The sequence below is a fragment of the Epinephelus moara genome, chromosome 12 (genome assembly GCF_006386435.1).
Source record: "Epinephelus moara isolate mb chromosome 12, YSFRI_EMoa_1.0, whole genome shotgun sequence".
NCBI classification, from domain to species: Eukaryota; Metazoa; Chordata; class Actinopteri; order Perciformes; family Serranidae; genus Epinephelus; species Epinephelus moara.
In genome coordinates this window covers 35,483,311-35,494,685 of record NC_065517.1, presented here as the reverse complement: position 1 = coordinate 35,494,685, position 11,375 = coordinate 35,483,311, and the positions used below count along the sequence as shown (strand labels likewise).

The 11,375-nt window shown below is 40.8% G+C and overlaps 1 protein-coding gene across 1 annotated transcript in view; it reads left to right on the top strand.

Annotated features, from left to right (window-relative positions):
- Positions 1–6,705: 6,705 nt before the first annotated feature.
- The window catches only part of LOC126398582 (26S proteasome regulatory subunit 4), a 17,341-nt gene continuing 12,671 nt past the window's right edge, over positions 6,706–11,375 (top strand). Inside the window, exons 1-6 of the mRNA XM_050058040.1 lie at positions 6,706–6,741; positions 7,286–7,339; positions 8,768–8,864; positions 9,258–9,382; positions 9,508–9,693; positions 9,968–10,096. Coding sequence (XP_049913997.1) covers positions 6,739–6,741; positions 7,286–7,339; positions 8,768–8,864; positions 9,258–9,382; positions 9,508–9,693; positions 9,968–10,096 — 594 coding nt within the window. The 5' untranslated portion in view covers positions 6,706–6,738. The remainder of the gene's footprint in view (positions 6,742–7,285; positions 7,340–8,767; positions 8,865–9,257; positions 9,383–9,507; positions 9,694–9,967; positions 10,097–11,375) is intronic.

The window sequence follows — 11,375 nt, the reverse complement described above, 5'->3', positions numbered from 1 at the left end:
ATGTTAAGGTGCCCTCTAGGGTGCCCTTCAAGTGGAGAAAACATGATGAAGTGTCCTCTCGAGTGCACTTTTAGTGGAGAAACTGTGACGTGGTGCCATCTAGGTTGTCCACCCAGTGGAAAAAAAGTGCCCTCTGTGTGCCATTTTAGTAGAGAAAATATGATGAAGTGCCCTTTAGGGTTTCCATCCAGTGGAGAAAATGTGATGAGGTGAATCTCTTGTGGAGAAAATGTGATGAGGTGCCCTTTAGGGTGCCCTTTTAGTGGAGAACATGTGATGAAGTGCCCTCTAAGGTGCCCTTTCAGTGGAGAAAATGGGATAAGGTGCCCTCTAGGGTGCTCTTCCAGTAGAGAAAACATGATGAAGTGCCCTCTGGATGCCCCTTCAGTGGAGAAAACATGATGAAGTGCCCTGTAGGATGCCCTTTTAGAGGAGAAAATGTGATGAGGTGCCCTGTAGGTTGTCCTTCAAAAGGAAAATGTAATGACGTGCCCTCTGTGTGTCTTTCTAGTAGAGAAAACATGATGAAGTGCTCTTTAGGGTGCCCTTTTAGTGGAGAAAATGTGATGAGGTGCCCTGTAGGTTGTCCTTCAAAAGGAAAATGTAATGACGTGCCCTCTGTGTGTCTTTCTAGTAGAGAAAACATGATGAAGTGCCCTCTAGGATACCCTTCTTGTGGAAAAAACGTGATGAAGCACCCTGCAGGATGCCCTTCCAGTGGAGAAAACATGATGAAGTGCCCTCTAGGATACCCTTCTTGTGGAAAAAACGTGATGAAGCACCCTGCAGGATGCCCTTCCAGTGGAGAAAACGTGATGAGGTGCCCTTTAGGGTGCCCTTTTAGTGGAGAAAACGTGATGAAGTGCCCTCTAAGGTGCCCTTTCAGTGGAGAAAATGGGATAAGGTGCCTTCTAGGGTGCTCTTCCAGTAGAGAAAACATGATGAAGTGCCCTCTGGATGCCCCTTCAGTGGAGAAAACATGATGAAGTGCCCTGTAGGATGCCCTTTTAGAGGAGAAAATGTGATGAAATGCCCTCCTTGGTGTCCTTCCAGTGGAGGAAACATGATGAAGTGCTCTTTAGAGTGCACTTTCATTGGAGAAAATGTGATGAGGTGCCCTGTAAGGTGTCCTTCCAGTGGAAAATGTAATGAAGTGCCCTCTGTGTGCACTTCTAGTAGAGAAAAGATGATGAAGTGCCCTCTAGGATACCCTTCTTGTGGAAAAAACGTGATGAAGCACCCTGCAGGATGCCCTTCCAGTGGAGAAAACATGATGAGGTGCCCTGTAGGTTGTCCTTCAAAAGGAAAATGTAATGAAGTGCCCTCTAGGGTTAGGGTTAAGGTTAAATGGAGTAAATGTGATGAATTGCCCTGTAGGATGCCCTTCCAGTGGAGAAAACACTCTCTGGGATTCTTCTTCAGTAGACAGAATGTGATAGAGTTCTGGAGTGTCCGTCCAGTGAACAAAGCATGATGAGGTGCCCTTAAATGGAGACAACATGATGCAGTAGCATATAGGCTAGCTTACATGCTAGAAAACAGCCTGAGTCCACCGCTGTATCCAGCCATGCATTTAGCTTTGGTCGCAGTATTTTAGCACAATATCATGTTTGTGGCCAAAAAGTCACATCCTATACAAGATTGTTTTTGTGTTTTTTTCAATCGCCTGCAGGAAACATTAAAAAGTCAGACAGCCTTTTCAAACAACACGTGGAGCTAACATTAGCTAGCAAGCTACAGTTGTTTAAATCTGCCAAGTTGTCTTTTCAGCCGACTAAATCAGCGGTCACCGCCTAGAAATAAAAGCGGCTGCTTTTGTCTAAAATCAGACCAAGAATTTTGAGAGGTAAATCTGTTACCATTATCATTGTACTGGATGGATATGTACCATGGGAGCAACTATTGGGTTCATTGTTGCAGCCTTTATTCATCCATGTCAAACAATCTCCTATAGCTTCGTCAATTATTCTGCTCTGTCAAGTTAAAGCTGTCGTAAGGTACTGAGGACATGACTTAATGTCTGCCTTGTCTTCATGTATTTAACCTACATGTGAACATTTTGCTCTCACCTATACTAACTGAGGTGTCTGCTACATAATCAGCAAGTCAGTTCATTAACAGCTCAGAGTGTGAAAATAACACGGACATGAACAAATCCCTAAAAAATAAAACCCAATATCTGATACAGCAGAATAAACTTGACAAAAATAACTTGGATCTAGCAGCCTCCACTCTTTGCTATGGAGACAATCTCACCCTCAGACAGAATAATCTCATATACAAACTGCAAAGATGTTGTTTTGGCACTGCCAACGCTCATGCACGCTGCACACACACACACACAGTCACACGTTCAAGTGCATGCAGAAAAAAGCCTAATAGAGAATCAGAGAATATGTCAAAGAAAGTGTGCCCACACAGATAATAATAGCTTTCAACAAATGCCTCTGTGTTTGTCTCTGTTTGTGTGTTTGCATGAGGGCATGTTTGTGTACTACCTGTGAGACTCGGACAGATGCAGACGTACAAAGACTCTTTGTTGAAGTTCTTTTTTGGGTCACGACAACTCCCCGAGAATTACTGACACTGCTGTCGTACCCACTGCGTTGGAGACAATTTGGAGCACACTCTAATGGAACAGTCATGTCGGATTTGACAATGTGGTTTTATCCTGCTGTGCTGTGGAGGTGCTCTTAGTGTTACCTCACCATTCATGGTTCAGCAGGAACAAACTTCATAGGTGGGTATTTTATTATTCTGTTCACAAAATGTGTGAAAACTATGTGTACCTGAGTAAAGATGCATGTGTGACCACACTGTGAGATATAATGAGAATAAATGAAAGTGGATTTTCTTTTTCCCCGTTATTATGACTGTGACATTTTAGAGGAAATAACAGTGATTTGTATATTAGTGGCTGTCAAACAATGGCTTTTTAGATGAGAGGGATTAGAGACTGGTTCGTTATTTATGAGGGAAGGCGATGGTGCAGAAAGCGGGAGGCACATCAAATCATTTTTATGCACTTAGGAGGGAGTTATGTTTTTTATTTTGGCTTCAGGGAGGGGTGTACAAATTTTAAGTGGCTGTGTTTTGTATTTATTTTACCGCCAATTTTTAAAGAAAACATGGTGAGGAAGGCAAGTTTTCTTTAAAAATCGCCATAATTACACCATTTATCACAAGCAGAAATTGTAAAAACTGAAATAATCATTGGATTTTCAAACTTCAAGTCAAATCTAGTTCAGTCTCGGAACCCATCGGCTGTATTCGGTGTTTGACTTCCAGCAGACGGCGATACAGCCTCTGGGGGCAGACCCCCGATTTTTTGGCATTCTGGTTTGATTTGGGCGGAGGAGGCGAATTTCCGTTTCCGACTTCCGTTTATATATAAGTAAATATGCTGGATTCAGAGTTTGCAGTGACGCCAATTATGTTCCGCCTCGTTAGGTCACCGCACGGACCGCTTAACCTGGCAGCAACTGCAGCCGGCTCAAACCTGATTGGTCAATATCACGCGGACTACAAACAGCCTACACCTGGAAACCAGGGCTCTTCCGCTCTTCTTCCGGAGGCAAGATCTCCGGGGTTTGCCTACAGACTCTACATTCACTGAATGTAGAGTCTGTATATAGAGACTAAATCTAGTTCAACTTTATTGTCATTTCAACATACAGAGTACATGAAAACAGAATTGCGCTTCCTCCTAACCCCAAGGTGCCACCATACACTTACTGTCAAATAACTGATGTCTGCTTCTGTTACTTGTGCTCAGTAACTGGTTTATTTAACTTCAGTTTCACATCAGGAGCTTAACCGAGCGCGGCTTATCCGACTGCTCTCACTTGTGCTTTCATTTCCGCAAACACGTTCAACATGCCCCCTGATTGGTTACAAGGTAAGACTCGTATTCACGAGTTACTTTAACTCTTGTCAGCGCAATAACTTGACGCTTACAAATCTAAAAAGTATATATATACTGTATATACATCACACATATGCATACACGTGTACATATGTACATATACAGATAAATAAAAGCACACATGTAGAGTGTGAAGACCGTTCCAGCAGAGCCCTGGACTGAGAGGCATCTGATATTGAAATTGCATAATGGAATGAATGACCAGGTAAATAAATATGAATATGAACAGCAGTGTAATCTAACTGTGCATGAGAGGGACGGAGGTGACAATGTCCAATGTCCAAGGACCGTGACGCCTCTGACGGTCCTTGGACACATCATGTGTGACAAACGCTTCCATCAAAAAAAAACATAACCAATCTCAGCTTAAATCACCGATATTTCCTCAAAATTAATGTCTTCCTGTTTGGTGGCAAAACATGAAAATTTGATGGCTTGCCATAGTCGCACAGTTTGACAAAAACTCAAACTTTGAGTAACTTCTGATGTCGAAGGTCTTCAGATGATTCCGATAGAATCATAGTCAAACAGACGAAATCTTTACGAGGAGTTTGGTAAAGTACAACTTCTGTACATGGCTAAAAAATGCACAAAAATTGCAGAATAAATTCAAAATGGCTGACTTCCTGTTGGGTTTAGGGTATGGCTCCAAGAGGCCTTTTTGTACGTCTTGTGATGTTACATTTGCCAACCAGTTTTTGTACATGTATGTTAAACGCACTGCGGGCGCTGCTTTGTTCAAAGTTTGTAGTCCACCACTTCTGATTTGTGTGCAACGTTTCATGAGTTTTTGAGCATCTCAGCCCCTCAAAAAGCAATTTATATATAGGAAAAAGAAGAAGAAGAAAAATTCCCTTCAATTTCAAGAGGGTCCTTTGCACTGCGTGGTGCTCGGGCCCTAAATATGTATTGTTTCACAGAGAAAATAAAGGACAGTCCCTCAGCTGCACAAATAGTGAAAGCCCTAATTACCTTAATGACTTAATTAGGATGAATGGAATGCTTTGTTAATGTTGTGTGCATAATTATTGATTGATCATGTGCATGAGAGTGACGGGGGAGGGTGGGGGTGTGTGGGGCGGTGTAAACAGCAAGCAAGCTAATTAATACTGTCAATGGAAACCGAGGCTGTGAGAGCCTGGTGCTAGTTGAATATGCAGAGTGAGCGTTCTCTCAGAAACAAAATTAGGACGATATTATTTCTGCAGCTTCAGTCCGTCCTCGTCTCTGTGGAGCAGCAAGGTCAACACCTCGTACAGTAGTGAGGGCGCTGTCATTAACGTCACCGTGTCTGGTTCAGTTTGTGTCTTTCACCTCAACATGTTCAAGATGACATCTTTTTTTTTTTTTTTTTTAAATAATCTTCATGACAAACAATACACTTGATTTTCGTCTTGTTGAAAAAAGCCGATGGGAACGACAGTGACAACACATGACATGTGATGTTCACTTAATTGAGTTTAACTTCAGATTTTGTTTGAAATTAAGCTTTTTTAATTAAATCCAATCCCTGCAGGAGCACAGGGTGTTGAGGTTGAAATGTCCTCTGGTATAGTCAGCCCATGATCCTCTCCTGTGCACCTGTCGACCTACAGGTAGGCTATGCAAAGGTGTGTGTCTGATCTTGAATTACATTTTCATCCACTCTGTCTTGTTTCTCTGCAGCTTAATAGTAAAATCAATGGTTGAAATATTAAGATAGATAGATAGATAGATAGATAGATAGATAGATACTTTATTCATGCCCATGGGAAAATTCTTGTATCCAGTAGCTCACATAAAATCATACGGAAGCGTATTGCATTCACTTGACAAACATAAAATCATACGGAAGCGTATTGCATTCACTTGACAAATTAAAAAAAGCCCTGTTTTTCGAAGTAATTTGTTTATTTTTCTGTTTTTTTGTGTAATTTTTTCTGAGTAATTTTTCTGTTTTTCAGGGTATTTTTTTTTCTGTTTCTTTGTGGTACTTTTTTTCTGTTTTTTTGTGGTAATTTTTTTTCCTGAACGAGGAGACGAGATACTTCACAATCTCACGAGAAGCTCCCACCTGGCACCTGCAAGTGACCTTTGCCTGCGTAAAGTTGACAAACTAATGATAACACCATCTATATGACTGAAAGACAAGAGTATCTCCCAGTGTCTCAAACCCAAAACAAAGTAAAACTGGATTAAACTAAACAAGTGGGTCATGTTTGCTTCCATTATATCGAGCTCTCAAGAAAGGAATTAAAGTGTCTGTTGTTCTATTGCTCTCTTAACTCAGAAAAAATACTCAGAAAAACAGAAAAAAATACCCCGAAAAACAAAAAAAACCCCCGAAAAACAGAAACAAAATTACCGTGAAAAACAGAAAAAAAATGACCACAAAAAAAACAGAAAGAATTACACTGAAAAACAGAAAAATAAAAAAATTACTCTGAAAAACAGAAAAAAATACTCAATAAAACAGATTTTTTTTATTTGTCAAGTGAATGCAGTACGCTTCTGTAAAAATCACAATAAAACCACAACAATAAATAAGGTGCCAAGAAAAATAAACTGTTCCAGCCACCGATGTTGTTGTTATTCTCTTTTTATTGACAAAATGACGAGTACAAACAAACAAGGCACATCTTCACGTCGTATTCTTAAAAATATCTCCTGTCTCATGTTGAGCAACAAATACTAGAAATAAAACTAAACTAAAATACAGACATAAACACAATTGTCAGCCACAGGAGACGTCTTTATTTTGGCTTCCGTTGGTTCTCTTTTTGTCCCTTGGAGTTGCCGTACTCTCTGACGTCACTTCAGAGCGACAACCAACAATGGTAAGTGAGCAAGCAGTTTTCTCTTCGGCTCGAATCTCTGTTTTAATAAAACGTATTATTAACCAATGAAACATTGCTGTCAGTGCTTGAAACGTTAATGTTTGTGCTGCAGTGTAGTTTCAGGTGGGTTAATGTTTTATTTGTGAGATAACGATATAATTAAAAGTAGGTGAGAGCCGACTAGCCGAAAGCTAACTGTTAGCTTCATTAGGTTCGATATGTCGGTTGGCAGCAGTCGTTAACCTAGCTCTCTTATTAGCCCAGTCATTCATATTGTAGAAGTAGCTTTCTCCCTGTTTTGATCGAGTATGTGATGCTTCTTTCAAGATGACACTGTCAGAGTTTGGCTCCTCGTTAATACAAACTGACGTGTTGGATTTAGCTATTGTGGCAGGTAACGGCGGCGTTAGCTAACAGTAACGTTACTGTAAACAGCTAATGAGCTAACGTTGTTCAAGAAGGGGAAGCTCCATTTATACAGGTCAGAATGAATTGGTGTCTGTTTCTTTTCAGCTTCATTAATATGTGTCTGATGTTGTTTTAGGGTCAAAGTCAGAGTGGAGGTCACGGTCCAGGAGGAGGAAAGAAGGATGACAAGGTGAGAATGACACAGCTTCTGCTGGCTGCTGTCTGGATCTGTTGTTTTGGTAATCAGATGTTAATCTTTTGTGTGGTCTCTGTAATAAAATAACATGTTCCTTATTCTATTTGAATTCTAATATTCAAGGGGAACGTCACCTAAATTAAGAATTCCAATATGTTATTTTTATAGTCTTAGAAAGTTCGATCAATATTTGTGAAAAGCAGCGACTCTCTCTTAAAACCACATGTCATGGGGTATGAAGTCTGGAGCTGCTCCATAGACAATGAATGGGGATAATTTTGTGGAACCACAGAATGTTTGTTTTCTTTTTTACATCCACATGAGATTTATTCTGCTGTAATGTTCTCATTTGTGAAACAGAAAATGTACCCCTTTACTCAGAACATTCCCCTGGCTGCTCTCAGTGTCATCGAGATCAGTGGTTCCCAACTGGTCCAGCCTTGGGGTCCAGATTTCTCCTTAGAGTGCTTTCACCCATCAGTAGTTCAGTTCATTTGGTCCACACCAGAGGGAAAAATGAGACACACATTTTAGTTTGGGTTCGGTTCCTGTTCACACTGACATGTTGCAAACGAACCAAGAGGAGTAAACATGAAGTTCTACAGACTGGCAGGTAACTAGTTGATTGGACAGTGTTGGCGTTTGTCATCCTGCATCATCAGGACCCATGTGGGGAAATCAAACAGAAGTTTCTGCAGCAGCAACTTAATGCTTCTTAAGTGTTTTTGTGTCTGTTCTTTGGTTTCACAAAGAGCTCATAGATGACAAACTGATTGTAAACATTATTAGGAGGCTGTTATTAGACCGCAAATCAATGGCACTTTATGAATAATGACTAACACAGAGACAGGATGAAAAGAAGGCGTCTTGTTCAGGAATGATTCAGGGCTTCATACTGTGGGACACTTTTTAATGGACTTAATGAACAGACAAAGGACAGAGTTGGATACAATAATGCCAGATTTATTAGCTCTTTAATCAGCAAAAATATTCTCAGTAATGTGCGTATGTGTTGCCATTGTTATATGTATGCATTAGCATAAATAGGTTACGGGATATACGTGGCCCTTATCAGGATCAATTATGAAATCGTGGACAGATTTTACAATCAGCAGATGGATTTATTATTGGTTTAGCTGTTCTAAAATCACATATCTGCATCAGAAAATCCTGTGGTTGGTTAGTTTTCTTTCACACCACAAACGAACCGCACCAGAGTCTGTTTGGAAGCAGATAGAGACCCACGTTTTCGAATGGTTTCAGTTTGGTTGTTTGATCCACACCATTGACAGCTTTCACACCAGCCAAACTATTATTTTGTGGGGCTGTTTGTGCCAAAGTAACAAGTATTTAAACACTACAGTTGATGTGTTTTTGGCCGGTACCATTTCTGACATGTTATCACTTTGGCCCCAACTGAAGGACAAGAAAAAGAAGTACGAGCCTCCAATTCCCACCAGAGTTGGCAAGAAAAAGAAGAAGACCAAGGGACCAGATGCTGCCAGTAAACTACCATTAGGTAAGGAACTATAAAGACTGAGAGTTGTGAAGACGTGTGTTATCTAGCTGGTTGCCTGTCTCAATTTTTGCAGCTGATTTTCATGGAAGGAGTTCAATTCTTGGGTCTCCTGTTTAGCCTTATTTGAGCTCACTGTTTACAACAGTGGATACTGTTTGGCAGTTATCCCTGACGTTCCTGGAAAAGAGTCTGTAACACTATTAAAACTAGACAGCAAACCCACAGTAACCCACTCTGATGTGAATAATGAGCAGAGCAAAGTATATCGACAGCCTTCAAGTTCCTGAGGGTCTGTAAAAGATGTTTTAGTTTGGATAGAATTTATCTATGTTTATATGTTGTTGTGTTTTTTAATAAATATTTTACCTTTGTCGGCCTGTGTTTGTCTTTCAGTCACTCCTCACACTCAGTGCCGCCTGAAGCTGCTCAAGCAGGAGCGTATCAAAGACTACCTATTGATGGAGGAAGAGTTCATCAGAAATCAGGAGCAGATGAAGCCTCTGGAAGAGAAACAGGAGGTCCGCTCATGTTTTGCTTACATGATTCATACTTCATACTTTGGTCGTACTACAGAACAGACCAGATCTTAACTTCTCCTGCTGTTTCTCCTCATACAATAATCCTGAACTTATCCTTTCTACAGGAGGAGAGGTCAAAGGTGGACGACCTGCGGGGGACCCCCATGTCTGTGGGCACTCTGGAGGAAATCATTGATGACAACCACGCCATCGTTTCCACCTCAGTGGGATCAGAGCACTACGTTAGCATCCTGTCCTTCGTGGATAAGGATCTGCTTGAGCCAGGCTGCTCTGTCCTGCTCAACCACAAGGTAATGATCAGTGAGAATCCTTATTTGACATTTACCTTTTTAAAAATACATTCCTTCAATATACATCAAAATACTGCTTTAAAAGGAAATAATTACAGTTATTTAACTTCTCAGTCGTGTTTCACTCAACCGTGTGCTTCTGTTCATCAGTCTAGGATCAGCAAGTATCCGACAATTCCTGCAAACACCTTAAAGAACTATTTTTAAATGTCTGCCACCTCTTTGAAGTGTAAAACAACTCACACGTTGTCTTGTGTTTGTGTGTCACTTGTAGGTTCATGCTGTGATTGGCGTGCTGATGGATGACACTGATCCCTTGGTGACAGTGATGAAAGTGGAGAAGGCCCCACAGGAAACCTACGCTGACATCGGAGGACTGGACAATCAGATCCAGGAGATCAAGGTACAGTTGAAACACTGCTCTTAAACCTGCGGGGTTAAAATGGATCCTGAGGTGGCCAATGTTCAGTCAGAGTTACACAGTCTTGCTTTGAAGTTACAAAACACCCAAAATCTTTGTAGTGTGAAATACTGACAGACTTGAAAGGTTGCCATTAAAGGTTGACCACAATATGGCTGATAGTTTTGGTAGCTTTCAAATTGACCTGTTTACATCACTGCAGGGTTCTTGAATTTTGAGGTAAAAAAGTACTGGAATACTTTGAAAATATCCTCTTTTTTGACAAAGTGCTTTAACACATAACACTGTCTAATCAAGTCAGAACGTTTCCATGCACAGTAAGTTGGAGCTACAGTTACAGCTCGACTAGGCCATTTAATTGGACTACTGTCCTTGTCCCAGTGTACAAGCACGAGCGGTCGGGGAATGGATTTATCGACTGAAGTATGTCCGACTCCTCTACAAGCTACTCAGCTTGTTAGTATTGGACCTTTTTCTGGTTGACCTGTTACATCACAGACCAAACAATCGAGTGTCGTCCAGCTGTACCACCGCTTTTTTAACAGGTCACCATCCCTACTCTTCCTCCCATCTGTGTATTTCAAAATATTTAACTCTTTCAGCTGGCACAGCATTAACTTTGTCTCCTCATCCGTCCAAAAACTCACGGCTCTGGATGTAGATTTCTCCGTGTTGTCACTGGCTTCTTCTTCTGTTGCGCGTTTAATGCTATTGGACCTCTGGGTCAAAGCTCCTTGCCTTGATGATGTCCCGTCTGACAACGTAGTTTATTTTTTACTTTGTTCCACTCTTAAATCCTCTGCAAAACCAACAGGCCTTTGTTGTCGCAACTAAACTTTACATGACTTAATGAGCCGGCTTTTCACTGTGACTTGTTTTCCCCTCTCTTCAGCTGTGCTCCAGTGTCATAACTCCACTGAAAATTATAAATTGAAACTGGCGTTCCAGCTGGCATTGCTTCCTTGGCTACTTTCAGATGGTTCTGTTTTAAAGATGATTTTCCCTTTCGTTACAACCTGCACTCCTTTTTGTAATGAGTTGAAAATTCTGTGAGATATCAGGGAAGCGGCGGTAGGTAGGTGTGGGGCAGGCAGGAGGACACTAGGGCTGTACCCAAATATTCGGATATTCGATATTCGTTTCTATGGGTAGGTATTCGTTATGAAAATTTGGTATTCGATATTCGTTTTTTTATTTACTTTTTTTTTATATATATATATATATATATATATATATATATATATATATATATATATATATA